Source organism: Mirounga leonina, unplaced genomic scaffold (assembly GCF_011800145.1).
Source record: "Mirounga leonina isolate KUSES-001 unplaced genomic scaffold, KU_Mleo_1.0 Mir_91, whole genome shotgun sequence".
Lineage (NCBI taxonomy): Eukaryota > Metazoa > Chordata > Mammalia > Carnivora > Phocidae > Mirounga > Mirounga leonina.
In genome coordinates, this window is record NW_023270839.1 from 34,176,392 (window position 1) to 34,203,485 (window position 27,094).

At 42.8% G+C, this 27,094-nt stretch overlaps 1 protein-coding gene across 2 annotated transcripts in view; it reads right to left on the reverse strand.

The window, feature by feature from the left end:
- The window catches only part of MYO1E (myosin IE), a 193,375-nt gene that overhangs the window by 73,956 nt on the left and 92,325 nt on the right, over positions 1–27,094 (reverse strand). For both annotated transcript variants that reach the window (XM_034994724.1, XM_034994725.1), the window contains 2 exons: positions 6,021–6,108; positions 2,662–2,751 (listed from right to left, as the gene is read on the reverse strand). In XM_034994724.1, the coding sequence (XP_034850615.1) occupies positions 2,662–2,751; positions 6,021–6,108 (178 nt within the window). The remainder of the gene's footprint in view (positions 1–2,661; positions 2,752–6,020; positions 6,109–27,094) is intronic.

Genomic DNA, 27,094 nt, shown 5'->3' on the forward strand with positions numbered 1-27,094 from the left:
TGTAAGTGGAACTATGTGAGTTTTTATGATTCATACTGCATGTCCAGTTTTTTAAGAGATTTTTTTTTTTATGTAATCTCTACACCCAGTGTGGGGCTCAAACTCATAACCCCAAGATCAAGAGTTGCATGCTCTATGGACCGAGCCAGCCAGGCGCCCCTGCATGTCCATTTTAAAAAGAGAAATTACCTATATTTCCACCCTGATGCCCCTTCTACTCCCTCCTACTAAATAATCACTTGTTAACAATATAGTCAAACTTTGATTTACAGACACCTTAGTTAAGTTTTATATAACGTACCTTTTAAAATAAAAATGAGACCATATTATATTATAAATATCATAAATATTGTTCTATAACCTATTTTTTTTAATTTAACAATATATTATGGATATCTTTTTAAATAAGTCATTTTTAACAGGAAATTTAGATATGACACCTTAAAAGTATTCTTGGGTCAAAGAAAATGGACATTAAAAATTTTTTTTTTAAATAGGCTCCACGCTGGAGCCCAACACAAGGCTTGAACCCGCAACCCTGAGATCGAGACCTGAGCCGAGCTCAGGAGTCAGGCGCTTAACTGACTGAGCCACCCAGGTGCCCCTGAACATTTTAAATGTTGATAAAAAATGCCAAATTGCTCTCCTAGGGGAATGTGTCAGGCTTCAACCAATAGTGTTTTTTCTCTGGTGTTATAAATCTCCTATAATGTTTGCTCATCTGAGAGACAGAAAATGATATATAGTTTTAATTTACATTTCTCTCATTATTAATGGAAACATCTTTGGATGCGCCATCAGACATTACTCTGTGTAGGGGGGGATGGGTATGTGGGTGTGCATGCGCTCACACTCTTTCTCATCTTTCCATCAGGGTTACATGAAATTTTATAATCGGAAAAATAATAAATGCTGGCTATTTTTGTTTTGTTACAAGAAATGACTGATGTATCCTCCTTGTCCAAGAATAAAGAATAATTTATATTGGAAACATCAAAATACCGATTTAATTATTCTTTCGCTCTCTAAGGAAGGCAAAGGGGGGGATGGGTAGGTAGAGAGTTAAATTTGGTCAAGTGCATTTTTTTTTTTAAAGATTTTATTTATTTATTTGACAGAGCGAGAGAGCACAAGCAGGGGGAGCAGCAGAGGAAGAGGGAGAAGCAGGCTCACGGGGCTCGATCCCAGGACCCTGAGATCATGACCTGAGCTGAAGGCAGACACTTAACCATCTGAGCCACCCAGGCGCCCCGGTCAAGTGCATTTTTATATGACTGAGACAGAGAATTAGGAAAAAAAGGTCAAGTGGAAAATTCATTCACATTTTCTTTTGTATTTCATTACCTAGAAACTTCTTCAAGATAACACAACCCAGGCATTAAGCAGAAAAATAGGAATGGTGAACAAATGAATAGTTTGAATAGTATTGAACAGCAAGGAAAGTGAGGGCAATAAGGAGAGATATAACTCACCAGGGAATCTAACAGTCACTGCATGAGACCTTAGTAAGAATTCTCTTGGAAATAGAAGCTTCCTTCCAAAATAGAAGGCTGAAAAAGAAATTGTTTTTCTCCAAAATTCCCACTATTTATTTTAAAATGGTCCAGAATCAGCCTCACAGATGGCTCCTTGAATGTTTTACTGCCAGACATAATCTAGGGTTGAGATAAGATATAAAATCTACATAAATCAAAGCTACTGGCCAAATACTCATTTCTTTGTAAATGTGGCTTTTTGTCAAGGGGGATATATTCCTATGCATCCTCGCCAGCTTTCTAATTCACCCTCCGAGGAGATACTCAGGCAGAAAAATGTCTAAGTGGGCATTCATGACAATGCATTTGGCTGACACTTTCATTGCCTTGGGTTGAGTGGACCAGTTGGGAGGCCATCTGACGGGCTGCATCCAGTTGCTTTTGGATGTGATTATGTTACATGAATATGTCTAAAACAAATACACAGAGCTCTGAGGGGTGGGTAGACAACTGGCTCACTCTGGATGACAGAGAGGAGGACAGTTCTCTCCAAGATACAGGATCGAAGTGTCCGCTACCTTCCGTGTCCACGGCCCAGGTTCCAGGAACCAAAAGCAAGGCAAGAAGACCTGCAAATCTAGTCAACTCGTTTATTTGCCTGGGAAAGAAGGTCTTTCCGCCAGGGTACAAGGCAAACCCCTCCAGGACCAAAGCTGACACTTCTATCAATTTTTATTTTCCCTAGTGAGGCAACTTGGGTTGAGAACCGTTTTCAAAAATTATCTTCTAGGGCGCCTGGGTGGCTCAGTTGGTTAAGCGACTGCCTTCGGCTCAGGTCATGGTCCTGGAGTCCCTGGATCGAGTCCCGCATCGGGCTCCCTGCTCGGCGGGGAGTCTGCTTCTCCCTCTCCCGCTCCCCCCTCTTGTGCTCTCTCTCTCAAATAAATAAATAAAATCTTAAAAAAAAAAAAAATTATCTTCTATCCCGAGGCTCAAAAATAATTTCAGTGAAAGGGCAAATGGATATCCTGACAGCACACAGCTATAGAAAATGAAGAAGAGATTGAAAAGGCAGCCTCCTGATGGCATGTGAAAAGCTCCCATTTCCTTGGGGATAGCAGACGTAAATCAGGGCTATCAGCATCACCCATCGGGTGACATTTTCTGAAACAGGGAAGAGACTCACAAATCGGCTGGAGTTGTTGTTCCGGACGGTCTTGGCGTTCCCGAAGGCCTCCAGGAGCGGGTTGGACTGCAGGATAATGTCCTTGACGTGCTGTCACGGCAGACAGGCCAGAGGTTAGGAAGGTGCAAGCACCAACCACGCAACGGGAAGCCACACTCTCCCTAAGGACCCGGTTTCTGAAGGCAGTTAAGATGAGGTCTCAAGTCTCTACTACATGTTCCTGGGGTTTCTGGAAGATCTATGCTTTTCTCGCAACAGACCTAAACCCGCTTGTGTGTTCGTGTCTTCCTGCTCCCTTGACTTGGTGCCTGTGCGTCCCAAACCTTCGTGCTCATGAATCCCCAAGGGATCTTGTTCAAATGCAGATGCAGATTCATTGGTCTGAGGTGGGGCCCGAGAGTCCGCACTGCTAACCAGCTCCCTGGTTCTACTGCTTTTGCCAGCGTGGAGCCATGTTTGGAGTAGCAAGGGCCAACACTGGATTGTATGGAACAATTCCTGGCCTCCTAGAGAGGGAGGATTTGGTTTTCAAACACCCCACTTCTGTGCCAGACTGAAAAGTGTGCAAAACACTCTATGGGCAAGACAGCTCAACAGATAGGAGTTGATGTTGGAGAGGTCTTTCAACAAGTGAGTCATTCCTCGTAGTTCTAATTATTCACATGCTATGGTTAAACATGTTCCAGAAATAACAAGTCTCTGGTTTGTGCTCTTTAGCTACTGACTAATTTCAAGCCAAGAGCTCTGTATCATTGTCCTCATAGGAAAACAGGAAGAGAAAAGTCAACAATAACGTCTGCAGTCTGGCCACTAGGTCGTGGTCTGTAGCCAACAGGACTAGATTAACGCACTAACTACTAATTAACTATGTAACAGCCGAAGTTGTTCCTTCGGCATTCTCCTGAACAGTCAGAAGAGGAACAAGAATGGGAATTTCACTAACTGGGGTATGTTGTTAGCAATGGCACCAAAGGCAAATTCTGGGTGGTCCCTCCATGGGGTCAAGTTCAAAGCTTAGAAACATCTTCCAAGCTGCCTACTCTCCTTTAAAAACTCATGGATTTATACAAATGATGCCTTCTTTGTAAAATTAATTTTGACTTTGTGGCTCTTCAACAATCAATCCTTTATATCTGTTATTTGATACCCTTTATCAACACTCAGCTTCTCATAAGGGGTAGAACAAAAGAAAGGCTCTTCTTTGTCTCTTCCCTTCTTTAATTATTGACTTTTAAGCTAAGAATCCTTATGCATGTATCCATCATCCATCCATCAACCATCAAGATGTCCAACAGAATTTTGGGGCATGTGGTCAGCATTTGGGGAAAAGACAAAGAACAAATAAAGGTAAAGGTGCAGCCCACCCATAAAACAGCATCCTGAGTTTGTCTTGATGTCAGCCTTCTAGGGATAGGGTGTGATCACATGAACAGAGACAATCAAGTAGCACCACACCAACCTAAGTTCTTGAATCACACTCACTGTCCAATGCTGAAGCCATGAGCCATGTGTTGCATTGAGTTGCAAGGAGGCTAGTCCCAATTGAGATGTGCTGTTAAGTGTAGATTACACACCAGATTTCAAAGATTTAATATAAAAAAGAATGCAGAGTGTCTTGTTAGTTTCTTGACATTGATTATATGCTGAAATGATCATGTTTGGGATATGTTGAATTAAGTAAAATATATTTTTAAAATTAATTTCACATGATTCTTTTCACCTTTTTAAAGATGTAGCCACTTGAAAATGTTAAATTATGTATGTGACTTGTGCCATCTTTCCACTGGCCGGTGCTACTCTAGATCTTCCTTTCATTCAATGAAAGAGGGCACTCGAAGACTCTTTTACTCTGCGAAAGGAATCTTGGATGCTGCCTGAAGCTTTCGGACCCAGAAGGACACAACGTGACGGAGCGCCATTTAATTAGCAGACAGAACCACAGTGAAGAGAATTTTGATGTACCTTTTGAAAGTCTACAGATGACTGCACTTATCCAGTGATTCAGATTAAAAAATTAATCTTTATGGTGAAATCTACCTGGGAGCATGAGTACCAGTAAGAAACTGTTCCCAGTGGTCTGTGCCAGTGATAAGCCCTATGTCTCTGGGCAACCCCCTGTGGACCCTGGCCCACCTCCGCCATCAGCCATTGCTCTTCGGGGGGCGGGGGGGGCTTCACCCATTCCTGCTGACACCGATGCGGCGGCTACCACGATGGGTCAAACTAAAGACAGATGAAGCAGTATCTACCATTCTCCATGCTCCACCCTCGAACGTGCTGCCTCTCGGCCCATATTGTATTCCTCTCCTTTGTCCTCATTTTTCTGGATGTTCCTGCTTTCCTAATGTTACCCTCTAACTTTTCCTTCTACCTTTCTCTCCCCTGCCCCCTCCCCCACTCTATTTTAAGATTTTTGGAAATGCAGTCACGTAGTTCAAAATTTAAAAGTTTCAAAAGGATATAGGGGAGAATGTGCCTTTCTCTCGGTCTCCCAGTTTCCCTCCCTGAAGAACCCATTATCAGTTTCTTATCTATCCTTCCAGAGGTATGTTATACCTATCCAAACAAATATAGGTATACGTTCTCTTATTCTCCTCAAATGGCAACACATTTTACACAATGTTGTGAACCTTGCTTTTTGTAACTCATCATTATCTTGGAGATCATTACCTATCAGTACATGAAGTTTCATTTTTACAGCTATCTAATATTCTATTCTATTATGAACCATAAATTATTTCACCAGTCTCTGACTGATGAACCTTCAAATTGTTTCGAGTCTTTTACATTACGAAAAAATGCCACATCAAATAACTGTATCATTTTGCATACATTTCAGCACATCTAAAGGATACATTCTCTTAAGCAGAAGTGATGAATCAGCAGGTGTATTCACATAGAGTCGACAGATTTTGCTGAAATACCCTCCATAAAAGTATACTAGTTCATGCTCCTACCCATAATGTACGAGAGGAACTATGTTCCTATATTTTTACCAACAAAGTGTTTAAAACACTACAAAATTTTTGCCATTCTGACAGTTAAGAAATAGTTCTTTGGTGAGGTTTCAATTTGCACCTTATTATCATGAGGGTGGGCATGTTTCATGTTTTATGAGTTGTCCTTCATTTATTCCCTTTTGGGATTTTTTGGCCTTTGCTAGATATTTAAGAGCTCATTCTATATTGGATATCTCCATCTCATGCTATTTCTTTGGAGATTTCAAGCTTCTTGGTTATAGAAGTTGGTTGGTTCTATGTCTTTTCTGTGGAAAAAAAATTCTTTTTTTAAACAGCAAATGGAGACTTTTACACTTCACTTAATACAGGGCCTCAAAATGGGTCATGTCACTAACTCACCTGGACTTTGGGACCTCCTCCAGATATTCTAGAGACATAACTCATGATGTATTTGGCAGCCACTGTCTTTCCAGCACCACTTTCACCACTGAGGAAAGAAAGACAAAAATACCCACCCATGAAGTGGATTACAACTGGTTCCCTCCCCCTGACAAAACAAACAAACAAACAAACAAACAATAACAAAAAAAGAAAGCAATCATAAAGGTATTCAGTAATAAAGGCACAGCATTGGTTGAGAAAGGCAAGTCCGTGCCAGGATGAGGTCACCTCCCTGACTTGTATGAGCAACATCAACATGGTTTGTGGACAAAGGTCTTGATAACGATCATGTCCAGAATAGACAATTAGGCATTCTAAATGCCCAATAATGGAGAACATGATAAGGAACATTATGGGATATCAGAAGGATGGAATATTATACAGAAATTACAACTGACAGGAAGATTGTAAACTTAGGGGGAAAAGCATAGGAAGTAATCAATTGAGTGAAATAAATCAGATAAAATTATATATGAAAACATGATTACAAAATGTAAGAAAAAAAAAAACCACTGAAAAAAAAAAGACTAGAACTACCACAAAATATTGGTAGAGGTTCTGGTAAAGTGAAAGATACCATGGAAGACTCCTTTCAGTTTATTATTTCCCAAACTTTTAGTAACGCATACATTACTTCTGTAATTAAAAAAAAAAAAAAAAAAAAAAAAAGGAAACCGGAGGCACTCTCAGGTTTCAAACCGTGTGCCCTGAACTGGTTCAAGCAACTTCATTTTAGAAGTTCTAAAATTAAATGATGAGGCAATATTAATCACATCCTGCATAACAAAGACTACCTTCCGTTTTGGTGGCCTCACTGCATTTGGGGAAACCCTTTTGTTAAGAGTGTATAGACTGCTCTTCAAAATACCCGTTCTTCCTTCAAAATCCCCTCGAATTGATGATGACCTCAACTCACAACATGCTCAAGTCAGTCAGATTTCTCATCTCTCTGTTGGTTGCCTTTGTGTTATCAATGGCTCAGTTACTCAAGAAAAGAGGAAATGTCTGCTCAGGGTACATCCAAAGCCAGGTGACCCCTTAGCATCAAAAGGAAACAAATAAATTTGGAAATAATTTGATGTTTTGAAACAAAACAAACACAAAAAGGATTAAGGTAACCATCAGAGCAAAACTCAGAACCTGGTGAATTTCCCTGACATAACACATTTAATTAGAGAGATTAGAGGGAAGAAGGGAACAATACTCTTTGAGGGGCTCTGAATCCACCAATGTGACTCATTCACCATCCCAGTACTCGGAGCTCCCGGCTTCCAGGTCATGAGACTAGGGAAAGCAAACTGAAGTTCCATAAGATGTGGTGGCAAGAAGAAAACCAGCAAGTGTGGATGAAATGGCACACTGTTTATAGAGGATGTGCTTACTCGTAGGCCCAAGGAGGTATAGCAAATATTTCAGCTCCATGAGGAAATGCTCTATTTAAATGGTCCCTGTAATCAAGTGATTTATGTGCAAGATCCAGGGTCAAAACATGTACTCTTGCTCATATGGAGCACAGGTTTTGTCAACAAGTGAAACTCCATTTTATAATGTTCTAAATAATGTGAACAGTCAAGAATATTGTAAAATCCCAAAGGGCAAAGGTACAACCACCCAATCCAATAATCACACAGACATTTAAAATAACTAGAAAACAATGTGGCAATATACATAGAGACTACAGCTAAGGTTAATGGCAACTTAAGCAGAAGACAATGTATCTATAATGTGATCACAACTAAGTAAAAATAATGTATGGACAAGAATAGAAATGGAACAAAGAAAAAGAACTATTTCTGACTTGGGGCGCCTGGGTGGCTCAGTCAGCTGAGTGTCTGATTCTTGATTTTGGGTCAGAGCATGATCTTGGGGTGGTGAGATCGAGCCCCACATTGGGCTCCACGCTCATAGTGAAGTCTGCTTGAGATTCTCTCCCTCTGCCCCTCCACCTGTGCTCGCATGCGCACACTCTCTCTTCCCCATAAATAAATAAATCTTTTAAAAAAAGAAATATTTCTGACTTATTGAAGGGTTTTTTCCTTTGGATGTGATTTCTCTTAATTGTTTAAATTTTTGAGATAGATAATTACTTATATATTTCAGATTTTTTTTTTAAAGATTTTATTTATTTATTTGACAGAGACACAGCAGGAACACAAGCAGGGGGAGTGGGAGAGGGAGAAGCAGGCTCCCCGCCGAGCCAGGAGCCGGACGCGGGGCTGGATCCCAGGACCCTGGGATCATGACCTGAGCCGAAGGCAGACGCTTAACGACTGAGCCACCCAGGCGCCCTATATTTCAGATTTTTAAAGATAGCATTTCTAGAAAAAGTGGAACCACACACCACAGTGATAATCAACACTGATCAATTTCTTTATTCTTCAACTTCCTTTATCAGGATGAGTAAACATATTTTCATGTTCAGAATTCCTTGGAGCAAGCTGTGTGTGTGTGTGTGTGTGAGAGAGAGAGAGAGAGAGAGAGAGAGAGAGAGAGAGAGAAAAGGAGAAGCAACAAATCCTATTGGAATTATGAAATAAAATGAACATTTTATGGGATATCAGAAGGATGGAATATTATACAGAAATTACAACTGACAGGAAGATTGTAAACTTAGGGGAAAAAGCATAGGAAGTAATCAACTGAGTGAAATAAATCAGATAAAATTATATATGAAACATGATTCTCCCACTATGTCTTCAGTTAATAGTGTGATCAGACATGAACTATTTTATCTCTTTGGTTGCAAGCAAAAGAACAGAAGAATAATGGAACATAATTCATTTCATGTATTAAAATAAGTATGCCAGGTCCAATAATAGAACATCGACATTCTAGTAATTGTGGTATTTTTCAGAAGCTTTAAAATAATTAGTTCTGGCTGAACATTGACTGGAAGTTCCATTTCTTGGTTTCCATTTACAAACACTTAAAGTTCTATTGATCAGAGGCTGGTAATTTGCTCAGAATATGGTACAATAATGGAATGTTACACAATTATCTGAAGCTTACAGTATATACAACCATAACTATACTGGTCCTTTTGGGATGGCAAAATATTATTTCTTCCTCTGGACTAAAACGCAAGTTAAAAGAATGTGAAGGTATCAGACATTATACAGCATGCCTAAAATTATTTTCTTTGCATCTCACAGCAGTTAGGGAATTTGCTTTGCTTATGTTACAGGCAGTCTGTCTTAATTCAATTGCCTTCACTTGACTTCTAACGTGGACAAAAAAATACGCTAGAAGCGTATGTGCTTTAAATTAGAAAAATGCCGCATTGGTCCCTAAACCCAGCAGCCTACCAGAACCCTCAAAGTAAAATGCTCATGTTTGGGCTCCTCTTCTGACCTGCTTCCAGTCCCAGTCTCCAAGGACAGGCCCTAGAAATAAGATTTTTTTTTTTTAAAGATTTTATTTATTTATTTGACAGAGAGAGACACAGCAAGAGAGGGAACACAAGCAGGGGAAGTGGGAGAGGGAGAAGCAGGCTTCCCGCTGAGCAGGGAGCCCGATGCGGGGCTCGATCCCAGGACCCTGGGATCATGACCTGAGCCGAAGGCAGATGCTTAACGCCTGAGCCCCCCAGGCGCCCCTAGAAATAAGATTTTTTAACCCCGTAGTTCTTATATAACTGGCTGGGAATGAGCCAAGCAAATTTAAAACAGTCTACAGAGACTTCACAGGAAGTATCAATTCAAGTAAGAAATAATGTTCTGTGTGCGTTAGCTATAGAAATGGAAACATATGCTAAAATTTCAAAGAAATGGAAAGAATGTTCTGGGGGAAGAAGCTATTTACAATGGTATATTAATAATTGGATCCAAGGACCATAATTGCTTTTATAAGTCTGAAAGTTATTCCTCACTTAAAAATCAATAGTGTTTTCAATTCACTTCAACTTCCTCTAGCAAATGTAAAAACATTTCCATCATATTTTTCAGGCAGATTTCCCACAGAATAAGGAGAGTCAATCTTTTCTACTGCTCAAAGATTCACCAATCTACTCCCATTTCCCCCTTCCTAGTCTCAAAATAATCTGTAACTTTTTTTTTAAGATTTATTTATTTATTTGAGAAAGCAAGATTGAGAGCGAGCACACATGCATGTGAGCATAGCTAGGAGAGGGGCCGGGGGAGAGAAACTCAAGCAGACTCTGTGCTGAGCGTGGAGCCCGATGTGGGGCTCGATCCCAGGACCCTGAGATCATGACCTGAGCTGAAACCAAGAGTAGGACACCCTGACTGAGCCACCCAGGCGCCCCTCTCTAACAGTTCTTACCACAGTAACTATTGTTCCCTTATAACTGATCAAGTTAATGTCATTGAAATGTTGCTTTACCAGCCTTAGATTTGTTTGCACTTTACAAAGGATAAACACTTCAAACAAAAACTGTGTGTGCGTTTGTTTACCCTACATGTATTGTCTAAGCCCCACCACGTGCCAAGCTCTGGGCTGGAGGCTGGAAGGAGAGGTGGCTCCTGCCCTGAAGGAGCTCACTGCCTGCTGGGGAAGGGGAGTGCACATAGGCTGTAAGAAAACCGTGTAGATGGGGATACAGTTTTAGGGACTCCTGGGGGGCATGTATCCCTGACTGGAGTGCATGTTAAGAAAAGATCCTTAAAGGAAGTCACAACTATTTTTAAGTCTCAACAAGACACGTAACATTAGCCATGTGGGCTGCCCATGTGCAGTCAGATCCAGGGGTGAAGGGTGAAGCCTGAGTCCTAGCTGGAGACAAAAACCCCACTGGGTGCAACTGAAAGGAAGTACCACAGGTGAAAAGGACTTGAATGGGAGCTGGAGGGAGGAGGAGAGGGGCTGGGAGGGGATGAAAGGTCCATGACAGTGCCTTGGGTATTGGTTTTGAGGAAGGACCACGGGCTCTGGTCAGCAGCAGTCAGTGATTCTTATTTTATACAGACCAGACTCCAGTCCTTTCTGCATCATATTCATGAATTTTGCCTTTACCTCTCTTCTAAAGACCAACTGATCTATTACTGACTTAGTATTTTTCTCTAAATTGACTCAATTTACTTAAATTTATTTTAAAAAGGAACATATATATGACTGCTGTAAATAGAAAACCACGATGGTTTACCCCAAATTGGCAACCCTAAAAATAAAATAGTTATTTGTGAAAATAATCCAAATTTCTACCAACACAGAATAGATAAATAAACTGTGACATATTCAAAAGTGGAATTCTAGGAGGGGGTAAAAAAAAAGAATTATAGCTACACTCTCCCAGTAGATTTCAGGAAATTTAATGTTGTGTGAAAAAAAAAAAAAGCAAGCTGCAGAAGAATACATGGAACACATATAGTAGGATTCCATTTACATCAAATTCAACAGTGCAAAAAGACAGTCAAGAGGTTGGTTAGAGAAGCAAATGTAATTAACACCATAAAGAAAAGGGAAGGAGATATTTAAAATTCAGGACAATGGTTATTTCCCTATGAACTGGGATGGGAAAGGAGGCAGGATGGACTGGAGAAAAGGAGGGGCAGCTCAGAGGATATTCTTTTTCTTTCTTTTTTTTAAAGATTTCATTTTTAAGTAATGTCTACACCCAATGTGAGGCTCAAACTCACAACGTCGAGATCAAGAGTCATATGCTCCACCAACTGAGCCAGCCAGACGCCCCTCAGGGGATGTTCTTTTATTTTATTTTATTTTATTTTATTTTATTATTTTTAAAGATTTTATTTATTTATTTGAGACAGAGAGCATGAGAGGGAGGAGGGTCAGAGGGAGAAGCAGACTCCCCGCCGAGCAGGGAGCCCGATGCGGGACTCGATCCCGGGACTCCAGGATCATGACCTGAGCTGAAGGCAGTCGCTTAACCAACTGAGCCACCCAGGCGCCCCGGGGATGTTCTTTTAACTTAAAGTGAAGTGGTGGGTGATCTTTTGGATCATTACTGTTTAAACGTACATGTATTTTATAGAAATAATTTTAATGTCCTCAATAGCTCACATGAACCGTTTTGGAAGTAGTTGAATTCTAGCTGGCCTGCCAAAGGCCTTGAGCCTGAAGCCTACTCTCTTTAACAAAGAGATCAGCAAGAGGTTTGAAGACATACCAGCACAAAACAGACTTACTCTCTGATAGAAGCAGGAACACTGAAGTAAAACTAAACATGGGCTCGTCCTCTGTGCATACTTCAATACCATGTACACCCTGCATGGCTGGGAAACACTGTGATCATCAATGGGAAACAGATGTGGAGCACGGAGGCCAAGCTGAAAGGAGATGGCCAGGTTAGAAGGGTGTGCAGGATCCAGGGGAGGGGGATGAAGGCCTCCATGACGGCAGTGCTGGTGGCAAAAGATGTAAGAGGGTAGGGCGCCTGGGTGGCTCAGTTGGTTAAGCTACTGCCTTTGGCTCAGGTCATGATCCTGGAATCCCGGGATCGAGTCCCGCATCGGGCTCCCTGCTCAGCAGGGGGTCTGCTTCTCCCTCTGCCCTCTTCCCTCTCGTGCTCTGTGTCTCTCATTCTCTCTCTCTCAAATAAATAAATAAAATCTTAAAAAAAAAAAAAAGATGTAAGAGGGTAAACTCCTGTCCTATTAGGAAGTAACACTGGGTTTTGACAGAAGATAGATAAGAAGGAATGAAGAATGACATCCTGGTTTGGGGCCTCGGGAGCCGGTGGATACTGTATCACTAAGATAAGAGTTTATATAACCCCCAGGGCAGGGTTGGGGGTTATATCATGTGGTTGTAGGAGCCCAGAGACTAAGGATGCAGAGCAGTGAAGGGCATTTGAGGGGCCACCCAGAAGTAGGGGCCAGTGGGCAGAGCCATGGGGAGGTTGAGGGGAGCAGGGAGGTAATGAATGGAAGAGACAGCTGGTGACTGGAGGACTGATTCGATTGAGCACATAAATTAGATTGAGCAATAGATAAACACATTGAAAATAATGTGAAACAAGACTCTCGTTGTCAGAAAAGTATTAGCAAATTTGAAAAGAAGAAAGAACCCTGAAGTGCTGGATCGGTGGTATTAAAGGCATCCATTTTAACTGTTGGAATGAAAGGTATCAGGACACACACACACACACACACACACTATAACTTTGTGTGTGTGTGTGTGTATTATAAATAAATAGAAGGGACCAGGGCTTCTTGGAGAAATAGCCAATTCAAAAGCTGGGCCAGGGAAAATGCAAGCTAAGCCTAGAACACATAGCTGTGCAAAAAGTACGAAAGTACAACGTCTGATGTGGACACATCAAGCCCACAAGAGCCAGTTTGAAAGGGCTCCCGCTGATCGAGATCACGGTAGGAATGGATTACGATCACTGAATATAGTCCATACATACTGCCATAAAACAAGATCAATCAATAACAAGGGAGAAGGGAAAACTCTTCCTTATCATAGAGTGCCAACTAATGAACAAAGAAGAAATGATGGAAACAGAGCATCACCCTTTGGCACCTGTCATTTAAGTGACTGATTTGGGCCGGAGTCATCAATGGATTCTACGGTGGGTGGAGGTTTAATGAGGAGCAGGATGCTGTCATAATCTCAAAAGAGGCCCACAAAACGCTAACATGTCCTAAAAGAAAATATGGTGAACTTAATCAGAAGAAACATAGCAGACATGTCCAGGCCCCACCAGTTGCTCAAGAGCACAGTGATGTTTTCTAAGGAAGTCCTGCTTGGCAGGAATGACCTGAGTCTGGTCAGAAGGAATCACGAGACAGACCCAAGCTGAGGTCAGCCTACTGAATTTAATGCCTGAACTCTTCAAAACTGTAAAAAGCAAGAAATACACATATTGGGTAAACCCTGCAATGCGTCCCCTGCAATCTGAGGAACTGTTCCAAAATGACAGTCTGAAGAGACATGTATTCCTGGAAAGAATCCCGGGACAGAATGGAAAGAGGGGCGTCTGGGTGGCTCAGTCGTTAAGCGTCTGCCTTTGGCTCAGGTCGTGATCCCAGGGTTCTGGGATCGAGCCCCGTGTTGGGCTCCCTGCTCGGCGGGAATCCTGCTTCTCCCTCTCCCACTCCCCCTGCTTGTGTTCCCTCTCTCGCTGTGTCTCTTTCTGTCAAATAAATAAATAAAATCTTAAAAAAAAAAAAAAAAGAATGGAAAAAGACATTTAGGGGAGAACTGGTAAAATGTAAATGGGGTCTGTGGGTTAGGTGGCACTGTACTATTATTTGGAGTATTATAACTGGCTATGTAGGAAAACATCTTGTTTTTAGGAAATACACACTGGAGAGTTTAGGGGTGATGAGTTATCACTTCTGCAGCTTGATCTTAAAAGGTTCAGAAAAATACTAATATAGTTGGTAATATCAATAATTGTGTGTGTCTGTGTGCGTATGGTTGGAGGAAGAGGTGGGAGAGAGCGTAAATGTGGTCAAATGTTACCAGTTGGGGAAACTAGGTGAAGAAGACACAACAGTTGCTAGGTTCATTCTGCCCATTTTTCTGTACAACTGGAATTATTTCAAAACAATTGTTTGAAAGAGAGTTTATAGGAAACGTTGCAAATCTGAGGATGGGGAGGAAGAAGTAGGTGGAATATTTGTTCACCTGTGTACATGTGAATATAAATATATATTTTCCCCCTTTTAAGTTGTCTTGATCAGTGGCTAATAGGGATGGGGGCAGATAGTTGAAAATGTGAGTCTGAAGCATAGGGAAAGGTTCTGGATGAGAATACCAGGATGTGTGAGAGTCAGTGGGACTACCAAAGAGAAGCATGCCTGAGCACAGACTGCACTGGGACATTGGGGACTGTAGTGGCCACTAATGGTTCCCACTCAAGCTCTTTTCCCCACCTCCCTTTCCCTGACAATTTTCTGACTTGGTTCGGGTATCTTGCCTGGTACACCAGATACAGAAGCTGGTCCCATACTCAGCTGAGCCCATATGCACCTGACCTACCACCCCCAGCAATTCAAGAGTCCATATTAACAAGGTTGCCCAATTAGACTCAAGGGAAGGACTCATGGGAGAGGCTCCTCTCCCCTCTAGGATGTAAGGAAGGACGTTACTCTGATTGCCCCTGGTAGCCACCTGCAACCACCGAGGGGAACCAGAACAAATCTTAGCATGTCTGGACTGTGAAGCAGAGAGCTGGAAAGAACCTGGGTCCTTGCTGACATCAATGGACCACTGAGCCACCAGTCCTGAGGTCTCCACAACCTCTGCATGTTTTGTTATATGGGATAATAAATTGCCTTAATTTCTCAGACAGTTTGAATCAGATTTTCTGTTGCTGGCAGCTCAAAGCGTGCCAAACGAAATGGGGACCACTGACATTTCGGGAGCGCTGGGGAAGAAACTCCCCATGGAGAACAAGCTGGAAAGGCTGGAGAGGCATGAGGGAAAGGAGGAGGATGAATGCAGGGTCCTGGGAGCCGAGGGAGCTGGAGGCCGACTGTGTCAACATGGTGGGGAAACCGAGAAGACAATGAAGTTCTGAAATCTTCCTGCTGGGACCGATTCTCTCAAACCCTACTTTTGGATATAGGGACTTATTAGTATTGAACTTGACTCTTAGTTCAAAATGTATAACCCAAGGATAAAAAATACAGAGATAGTTAAAAAAATTTCTTTCCTAATTCTAGAGTTCAAAAGATGAACATTGTGTGTCTGAGAAATAGTCCAGAAGATGAGAAACAACATCAATTCCAAAGGAGATTTGAAAGGAGTAAACTAGTGGATGTAATCATTGTAGAACTGGCCAGTGAGTGAGCAGTTTAGGCACATCAGGGACCGTTGTACGGGCTTCACATCCATCAATCACTTGACCTGAATGATAGCCCTGTGGGGTAGGTGCTCTGATCCCCTTTCTTTGATGAGAAATGCTACACAACTCGCTCAGGGACACACAGCTAGTGAGAGGCATTGCTAGGAAAGGAGCCTCGCTCTACTGCTTCGGATCAGGGCATATATTTAAAATCCTGGGGCGCCTGGGTGGCTCAGTCGTTAGGCGTCTACCTTCGGCTCAGGTCATGATCCCAGGGTCCTGGATCGAGCCCCACATCAGGCTCCCTGCTCAGCGGAAAGCCTGCTTCTCCCTCTCCCTCTCCCACTCCCCCCACTTGTGTTCCCTCTCTCACTGTGTCTCTGTCAAATAAATAAATAAAATCTTAAAAAATAATAATAATAAAATAAAATCCTCATATGGGTTAGCTGGTAGATTAAAATCAACAGTGTTTTGTGAAGTCACTCCATGAATAGTACGGTTCATAGCATAATCAAACCTTTCACTACACCCGAGTCTTCACTGATAGACATCTCTTTAATTAAGGCTTCTGCCCAAAACATTTATTATCTCACACACAGTGGGAAGGACAAATAATAGCCTGCATCCCTGTGATCACATGACAACATGTGATCAAGAAGGAGAAACACATCAGAGAAGGTTCGGGGCAGCCTTCTCCAAAGATTCAGTTCACACATTCCCTTCCTGGCAGCCTTCCTGGATCTGGGAAGAGGCAGGTCTGAGGGGAAGAATCTCTGTTGCTCACCTGGGGGACTGCAGGGCGGCAGAGAAAGGGGTGATCTGTCAGACCCTGTCCTGACACTGAAAAATAAATCCTCAAGTACATGCAATAGCTAAGTGTGTAAAATACAAAATCACACAGACCTGCCAAAGCTACTGAGTAAATGATAAAAACTCATTTTTTTTTTTAAAGATTTTATTTATTTGACAGAAAGAGACACAGCGGGAGAGGGAACACAAGCAGGGGGAGTGGGAGAGGGAGAAGCAGGCTCCCTGCTGAGCAGGGAGCCCAATGCGGGGCTCGATCCCAGGACCCTGGGATCATGACTTGAGCTGAAGGCAGACGCTTAATGACTGAGCCACCCAGGCGCCCCCAAGAAACTCATTCTTTAACAAAATGAGGAAAGTGTGAACACGACAGAGAGCTCTTATTTCTTCCCAATTAGTATTGTCAAGCAGACACAGTGTTCACCTACAGTCTGCCAAGAAAATGGCCTCATGGCAGCACTCTTCTTGGCCCAGGCTGACGCAATAGGGAGAGCCGAATGTTTAGTCTGAAGACCAAGTTTGAGCCCCAGCTCAACTACTTATTAGCTTTGAAATTCTTTTCAGTGTTATTAGCAGATACTTTACAGCACTCCTTAACAGTTTAAAAACATTTTGGGGGCGCCTGCGTGGCTCACTCGGTTAAGTGTCTGCTTCTGGCTCAGGCCATGATCCCAGGGTCCTGGGATGGAGCCCCATGGCAGGATCCCTGATAAGCGGGGAGTCTGCTTCTCCCTCCCCCTCCACTCATGCTCTCTCTCTCTCTCTCTCTCAAATAAATGAAATCTTTTAAGAAAACCCATATTTATGTGTATTTCTTTATTCGGCTTTCCCTATATTCCTTTAAGGCATTAATTCTCTTTTTTAGATAAAGCGACTGAAGCTTGCAGAAGTCACACTTTATACAGAACAGAACTGAGTCCACCCTGTGACTCAGCCCTCGAGGTCTTTCTTTCCACTACACCACGTGACTGTGGCTGCTAACAGATTATCACCCAGATAACCTGACACCTGCTGGCTCAGCGCATCAGGGAGAAGTGGAAAGAGTGTAATAATGGAGCCAGGCAGTCCTGGCTCGGAGCGTGGCTTTGCCACATTGCAAATGTGAGATGTTTAACGTGGTTCCTTTACCTCTGAGACTCAATTTCTTGATGTGCAAAAAAACGGGGGTAGTTAACACCTCATCTGCCAAGTTGTAACTGATATAAGTGAAAGATGTTGAGACTTAAAGCAGGGACCCAAAAAGGGGCTCCTATTATGATTTTGGATAATATATTAATAAGCTAGTGAGTCAGCCTTCCTGAATAACATTCTTTGGTGATAAAGGAATTTCTACAATCACACAGGCTGGAAGGTAAGAGTTGCATCGAGCTTGGGGGAAAGGGGAGATTTGAGGTCGTGCTCTTCAAGCCCACAGCCAGTGTTCTCATGCAGACCCCAGTCCGGGGTGTGAGCTGACAGGGCCTCCCAAAACCAGGCCAAAGGGACAGGGAGCCTCAAAGGTCAATGTTGCTGGGATAAACAAGAAGCTAGGTGGACCAAGAGAAACAGAAGCATTCCAATGCTAATAATAAAAGATTCCTGAAATACATCAAAGACAGGAAGGTAGCTTGAGAATCCATGAGACACTTGATGGTGCAGACACAGAGCGCAGAGACAGGACACAAGCCAAATATTAGAGGTTCTGATTTTTTTTTTAATCTTTTCATCTTTAATCTTTACTACTCCAAATCTTAGGGATCCCAAATCCAAAGTATCTTTTGAAGCAGATAATTCAGAAATCTTAGACCCAACAGTGACACTATCTCCTTTTCCTCTATGAAGATTTTCATATTCAATCAGTCACCAAATGCTAGTGATATATCTTCAAAATATCTCTCATGCCTTTATTTATTTCTAAAACAGTATTTATCTGGCACGGATTCAGGATGCAACCTGCCAAAACTTTACAAACTGGTGTTGGACACATTAAGGACAGAATGCCCTAGTCTCTGGAAAACAACTGCAGCAGAACATTTCAAGCAAAAAATAAAATTAGGAACTGCACCCAGCGCGATGCTTTCAAATTCACAACACAGTTTTAAAACAAGCCAGGATGGCAAGAGCTGATGTGGGCCGAAAGTGATAGGAATTCATTCTGATAGTAGCAATGAAACGGCCACATACATGTTCTCCACATGTTCCCCACAGAGGTCATCTGGCAAGGGCCCCAGAAAGGGCTCCAGCCACACTGCTGAGCTCTTGTCTGGTCATACAGAGACGGTAAAGAACACACGAAAAACTTGCTGGTTCTCCTTCCCCTTCTACCACACGATTTACCTTTTACCACATGATTATTTTATATATTTGTTTTTTTAAAGACTTTATTTATTTGAGAGGGAGAAAGAGAGAGAGAGCACGTGAACATGAGCAGGGAGAGGGAGAAGCAGACTCTCCGCTGAGCAAGGAGCCCGACACCAGACTCGATCTCAAGACCTGAGCCCAAGGCAGACACTTAACCGACTGAGCCACCCAGGTGCCCCCACATGATTATTTTATTAAATAGATGGGCAACAATGTCTCTGGGAGATCCAAAGGCATCACATATGTAGTTCTATAACACAAATCCAAATTCTGCATTTTGTAGCATGGAAGACGAATGAGCTAAGCGGATATGGGTTGCCAGGTACTGGACCCACAGGTGTCTACTTGTGCCTTCAGGAGCCCATCATTGTCAATGACACTGACGGAGCTCGAGTGGTTGTGGTTTTTTTTTTTTTTTAAACAGTGATAAAATATACTTTTATTTACTTTGTTGAGTCAGAGGGTCATAAAAAAATTATTGCTCGAGTGGTTGTTTATCTGTTGGCACTGTCCAGAGTCCCCGTGCCCGTCCTATCCTCTTAGTGCTTCACAGGCTCACTGAACACATCAGTTTCCTCTTTGCCTTCCCAGCTCAGGTCAGGGCCTCATTACCTCACCAGCTATCTGTATGCTCTCAAGATCCCATCTCTTTTTTTTTTTTTTTAAAGATTTATTTATTTATTTGAGAGAGGGAGAATGAGAGAGAGAGCACATGAGAGGGGGGAGGGTCAGAGGGAGAAGCAGACTCCCTGCCGAGCAGGGAGCCCGATGCGGGACTCGATCCCGGGACTCCAGGATCATGACCTGAGCCGAAGGCAGTCGCCCAACCAACTGAGCCACCCAGGCGCCCCGATCCCATCTCTTTTCTACCCACAGACTTACTTCTGTCAGCCAGCCTTTTGTGCATCATGTCCCTGCTCAGAGACCTGCAAGACACCAACGAGGCCCGCAGGCTTACCCCAGATCACCCAGCCCATCGTTCAATCACACTTACCTCCCCAAATCAACCAACCCGGCACTGCCACACAAATGCTACATGGCTATAATAGAGAAACAGAAGTAGAACTGGCCCACGAGTAATGTACAAGGACGATTTGTCAATAGAAACCTTTAACAACCACACGGATAGACTCCTCACTTTCTCCCCGTCACACAGTGTGAGTTCCAGAGGCTCTCAAGCCATTCATGTTTTCTTCCTCCTACACATCCAGTGGGGAGGGCTCAAATCAAGTCCCAACATCTCCGTGACACCTTTGCTGACTGTTTTAGGCCAAAGTGATCTCCCCCTTACACAAACGCGAATAGCACTTATAGCTTATTTCAAGTGTTCCAGTTTCAAAAGTATCATGAAATAAACATTTATTGTGTACTAGAGAACCCAAGAAGCCTAACACCAGTTTCTAGTCATCAAGGATCGAAAAACGACTTAAAATAAGCACATGCAAATTAAATAATCATAATACGAAGTAGGTGAAAATGAGGGCTATATGAAGTGCTACTGAAATTCAGGAAATGGAGGGATCACTGGCTTGAGACTGATGAGAAGGGCAGGGGGGGACTACCCAGGCAAGGACTTGGATGCAGAAGTGAACTTGACCCATTGGAGGGGAAAAAAATAGAGTAATTTGGTTAGAGTAGGAGAAAATAGAGTGGGAGGTGTCCCAAGGTAGGGACTTTGGTCTCTATTCAAGTTAGGGACTTTGGACTGAACTAGGCAATGGAGAGCCACTGAGGTATTTTGGCAGAAGTGAACACAGTTTAAATGATACGACAGTTTAAGAGCATTCATCTAGCAACCATGTTTGGGAGAGGGTTGGTGAAGGAGTAAGTTCTGGGGTAAAAATAAAAAAAACCATTATAAATTTGTGAAATATGAGATGCTGTATGTCACATAAATGGGATTATTACAACGATAACTTGTGCTTCAGGCAGGAGTTGGTAAACTTTTCCCATAAAGGCCCAGTTATGGTCTCTGTCATTGCTCAGCTGTGTCGTTTTAGCACAGAAGCAAAGATAATATACACAAATGGATGTAGCTTTGTTCCAGTGAAACTTTATTTACAAAAACATGCAATGGGCCATAGTTTTTGACCCTGCAGGTTAGGAGAAAGGCCTACACTTGAGATACAGGCTCTCTCATTTCTTGTAACTGGAGTTCTCTCTCATGTCTTCACGTAACATGATACTGTTAACGCCCATTTGATAAAGAATGACCCCAACTTTTAGTTGAGAAGAACTCAAATAATTTAAATATGTCTCCTTATAAATTTATCAAAAGAACATGTCCATTGAAACTTTTCAAGATAGCTTCTTAAACATCGTGTACATCATCGTGTACATCATCAAGAGATTTCCTAAATTCTGAAAAGATAAAGAAAATGAATCTTTATTAAATGTTTACTTAATAATTATTAGAATTCTATTATTTCGTATAGGTCAATTTCATAACATACTGTTATTTTTATGTGCCAAATATGCGTAATTTTTTATAGCACGAGGGTTATCTTTGATAAATGCACATATTTTAAACTACATGGCTTGCATGGGGTGAAAAGCAGGGTTATCTGGAAAAGTGACCCGCTGGCTTCCTCCATTGATGAAATGCACCAAATGCATGAATCAATACACACCCATAATTCCCTCACACGTGTCCAGGGCTAACAAGTAAATCAAGATAAAGAAATGGCCCAGGTATGGCCATCTAGTGTATACATGCGTCTTCACATATGGAAGAAATTGAGATTCACACATTCATAAGGTCATGTTTGTTCAGTAAGTCCATCTGTCTGTCTTCCACTGATGACAAAGCACAATCATCAGCCTCCTGGGTTGCAGAAGGCATCATGGCCAACAACCTATAAAGGATTAGGTAAAACAAGCATCTGTGGTTTGGGTGGGAGAAGACCTTTACCATAGGAGCTCAAGTCCTAGATAACTAATCTTTCGTCACAGTATATGGTAGCCTTATCACCTCCATGGAAATGTGGGACATCTGAGACACAGAGAGGTGTCATGACAGTAGAGTGTAGAGAAAGTGCATGGGGTTTAAAGTCAGACAGGGCGAAGTTCAAACAGAGATTCTGCCACATACTAGTTGGAGGATCTTTTGAGTTCTCTTAAGCCTTCTTTTCTGGATGGAACCCTGAGAAACAATAATGCCGAGACCCAGAGCAGCTGTGAGGAGGATGAGGCAACACGTGCAGAGAGCGCCCAGCAGAGGGCCGGTACTCAGGGGGGTTTACCTTGCCCGCGTTAGCAGCGCTTCAACACAAGAGGTGACTAGGAACTAGGATTCCAGTTGCCTTAATCTTGGTTCTCAACTAGAAAAATTGGGGAGCTTGAATAAAGATATTGATGCTCTGGGCCCACCACCACAAATCAGTTGAAACAGAATCTCTGGATGTGGAGCCTAGATATCTTCATAGCTGCTGAACTCATAAGGCAATTCGGGAATTGGAAATCTTTATCCCTGGAAAGTTAAATTAGAGAATGCAAGGGATGGTGGAGGAAAGTAGCATCGAGAGCAGCCACTCTCCTGGCCCATCTGCCAGTGGGCTGTTGGGGAAGACTCGCGGAACACCTAAGGCAAATCCTGGGTGTTTATTCCTGACTAGGACTTGACCTGACGGATGGCAGGGGCTGGCAGGAGAGCGTAGGTTAGTAAAAGGGAGCTGACCTACATGGGAGTCAGGCCAGTAAAATGAACAGCAGAAATGATGGGTTTTCCCCAGGCAAACAGACCCCTGAAGAGTAGAGCAACACCCTACTTTGCTGTCTCCAGATAGAGGTAGGGGCCATGATCTGATGGCATGAGCCAATATGATCATCCCTCTGCCCTGAATTCCACCCTATAACGGGAATCTGGCTCCCCTCGTGGACTCTGTTCCAGGGAAATAATTAACTGAGCTGTCCAGGGCAGAATTCTCCTTATAAAATCATGAACTGAAGTCTAATTCACGCTCATTCGTGAGAATAGTTGGCCAGAGTCAGTCTCCCTGAGACTGCTCAAGTCCAGCTATTTTGACAAATCAAGTCTATAAACGTTTGCAAAACTCAGGACCAAAGCTTGGATGGAGGCCTGTACTTGAGAAAGCAGCCTGTCTTCTTTCTTGAGTTCTTTCTTTTTAAATTCAATTTGCTACACTGATTTCTAGTCCCGGAATAGTCAACCGCCAATCCATCCTGTCACCATATCCACCTCTTAGGAAAACATGAGTAAGTCTGGGAGGAAATCAATAACACTGCCCCTATGTGCTGCCATCGTCCCCTGTAAAGAGTGTACATTTCATCATGTAGACAAAGTCACACCTGGGAAATTGGGAGGTGAAGGTCCAAAAGAACACAGGAGAGATGAGGTCATCATGAATTTTTTTTCTTCCTAATGAAATGATTCTAAAAACTCCCTGTCTTACCAGCCGTGACAGAAGCCCTTAATGCAAGGAGCAGGCTTCTCTACCAGCCCCCAGGAAAATGGGTTTGTTTTCTGTTCCCAAATGCATTCAGGCAAGCAGCATTCCACTCAGCCCCCAGCTCTCCCAGCATCTCCCAAGTGGCCGCAAACTTGGGCCTCTCTACTGAAAACAGCCTTTCCCTGCTTTCCCTTCCCTCCAGCATTATCTGGAAGAAAGAGTTCCAAAACCGGGAGAGACCTCAGAGGTCATCTGGTCAATAAGTTCACCCATAGAGGAAGAAACTGAGGCCCAGACAAATGTTAGGTTTGCTGCCCGGGATCCCAGGGCTGGGGAGATGGAACCACAGAATCTCAGAGACAGCAAAACTACTTTCTGAAAGCAGATGAACCACAGCTCTTAGGTAGTGAGGAATTAACACAAAGAGAGGTCAGGCTTTTACCTTCTGCCTCACAAGGGAATCTCTAGGGCCCTTGGAATATCCTGCCTGACTTGAGCGCCTCTGTTTGCCTGGGGGCTTGGGGAACTGGACAATGATTTATAAGGGCTTTGGAGAGCATCGCGTAAGGACTGACCCTTGGAGGAACTAGAGACTACAGGTATTAGCCCGAAACTTCATGGGGGGCTGGAGACTAAAGGCAGCATGTGATTGAGCCCAGATTAAAACTCTGGACAACAAAGGTTTGGGTAAACTTCCCTGGTTGGCAAGGCTACTGCCGACTCATACATCATAACTGGAAGGAGGTAACACCATCCATGACTCCAGGGGGAGGATGACCAGAAGCTTCACACCTGGACCCCTCCCAGACCTTCTTTTGTTTGCTTCTGATGTGTATCCTTTTGCTATAATCAAACTGCAACCGCAAGCAGAGCACTTTTTTAAGTTCTGTGAGCCAGTCTGGTAAATTATTGAGGTGGTGGGAACCCCTGAACTTGTAACCAGCTGGTCAGAAGTGAGGGTGGCCTGGGAACTCCCAAACTTGCAGCCGGTATCTAAAGTGCAAGCAGCCTTCCGCAGGACTGTGCCTTAACTGGTGAAGTTTGGCCCAAGTCTGGGTAGTTAGTGTCAGGAGCCAAAGCAGCTCTTTGTTCTACCATCTCCTGAATTATAGCCCAGCCGCCACCAAGAAATCTTGGAGCAGGGTCTTCAAGTCTTTGCCACCTGAACAGCTGAAAAGGGATTCTAGAAAAGGCACGTGTCCGGCTTCAGTGCCCGCGCACCTGCAGTGACGGTGAGGGGGATTTGAATGGGAGAGATGTGGGCTGGGTCCCTGAAGCAGCCAACAAGACCATTCCCTTCTTCCTCATCTCACTAGGGTCCCGGAAGGAAGGACAAAAGGCAAGGGAGTGTATCAGAAAACTCACCCTATATTCTCTCCTTTAATTCTGGGCAAGAAAACACCTCCTACCTATCTACTGGTCAGCGACCTCCATTTGGGGTCACACAGAAGCATTTCCTGCTAAGCAATAACTCATCAGCACCCATGTATCCCTCCCAAAGGGACTTAATCTGCATCTAATCAAGTATGTAAATCTAACTTCCAATTTACAGAAATCCAGTTGAAGGAATTAGTGTAATGAGACCATCAGGGAACAATTAGACAAATCTAGAAGGTGTGTCTGTAAGGAAACTGGGTTGCTCTCTTCACTCAACATGAAAAAACAATGGTGGGAGTAGGAAAACTATGGTAGAATAAAAAACGAAGGAAAGGAGAGGAAAGGAGAGGGGAGGGGGAGGGAGGGGAGGGGAGGGAACTCTAACTCTTGGTTTAAGTTCAGGTCCTGATCTCAAGGATCGGGGATTGACCCCTGCCTTGGGCTCCAAGCTGAGGGTGGAGTCCAATTCAGATTCTCTATCCCTCTCTTTCTCTCTCTTTAAAATAAATAAGTAAAATCTTAAAAAATATATAAAAAATAAATAAAATCTTTTAAAAAAAAGAAAAAATGGGGTACAAATACAAATATCAAAGAAGCAAAAACCCTATAATCTTAAAAATAAACTGGAAATTATCAGTATGAACTCATGTTTCACTGTTTTTCTTTAAAAAGGTTTTTTTTTTTTTTTTTTTTTTTTTGCCTTTTAGCACTCTTAGTGCCTAGATTGGTGGTCTCTAAATGCCATTTCCCAATAAAATGAACCAGGACTTTTTGGTGAAATGGCTGACTTGAGGGCTCAGCAGAAAATATACAAGAGAGCTTGATTTTTTTTTTTTTTTTTTTAGGATTTTCTTTTTAAGTAATCTCTACACCCAACGTGCGGCTTGAACTCAAATCCCTGAGATCAAGAGTCACATGCTCCACCGACTGAGCCAGCCAGGCATCCTGAGAACCTGGCATCTTTTTTTTTTTAAGTTTTTTTAATTTTTATTTTTATTTATTTGACAGAGAGGGAGACAGCGAGAGAGGGAACACAAGCAGGGGGAGTGGGAGAGGGAGAAGCAGGCTTCCCGCTGAGCAGGGAGCCTGATGTGGGGCTCGATCCCAGGACCCTGGGACCATGACCTGAGCCGAAGGCAGATGCTTAACGACTGAGCCACCCAGGCGCCCCAGAGCCTGGCATCTTAAATAAGGAAACTATCAAAGTCTACTCAGGTCACATCAAAGGCACATGGGAGCCAATACAAACAGCTCTCAATGGCCGAAGACAGGACCATTTGAGCCCCAAAGAAAATCACCATGTAAGTGTAAACAGGTAAGATATTTAAAATCCATTAGTTTGGAAAGATACTGAAAACAACAGTTAACTTTGGGAGGTTGTTAGGGCATCAACTCATTGTTTCAAAAACTGGTAAATACAGACAACAAATCAAGCCTTGTATCTCATTTTCCCACATAAATTGTACTTTAGGGTAACTAAATGAAAGAATTCCAAGTAATAAACATAGAAAGAATATCGGAATTAGAAAATAACTATTTTTCAACCACTAATGAAACCATGATGTGAGATGAGAATTTATAATGGAGGGACCCACTGGTCATCTGAACATCACACCAAGAGAGACCAACAGGCATTAAGTGCACAGCATCACAGATGAAATGTTTTTGCCAAAATAGTAAACCTGAACCTGATCAAACTTTTAGATCTAATGACAAATTTACAGGAAATACAGGAGACAGTGCAATGTGACAGTACACAACCAGCTAATCCCAGACTGTGGAAAATTCTGCAGGACAGACAACTTTTTCTTTAACAGACAAGTGCCAGAAAACAAAAAGATGAAATTGTTAATGATTCGGAGACTTGCGATACATACAACCAAGTGCCATGGGTGAGCCTTGTTTGGAACCTGAGTAAAAACAAACCAACTATAAACAAGACATGGAATTGGAACACTGGTAACATTAGATAACATTAAAAGAATTATTCATTTTTCAGGTATGATAAGAATGATCGTTGAGAGGCACATTCTAATTCAGTGACAAGTGAAATGATGCTCGACCTAGGATTTGCTTTAAATAACCAAGCGGGGGGCGGGGGGGGGGGGGGCGCCTGGGTGCCTCAGATGGTTGAGCGTCTGCCTTCGGTTCAGGTCTCCTGGGATCGAGCCCCACATCGGGCTCCTGGCTCGGCGGGGAGCCTGCTTCTCCCTCTCCCTTTGTCTTGCCCCCTGCTCATGCTCTCCTCTCTCTGTGTCTCTGTGTCTCAAATGAATAAATAAAATCTTTCAATAAATAAATAAATAAACAACCAACCAAGAAGGGGCAGGGTAGAAGGACCAGAGGATTGGCCATATAAGTACTATCTGTACAAGCTGAGTGAC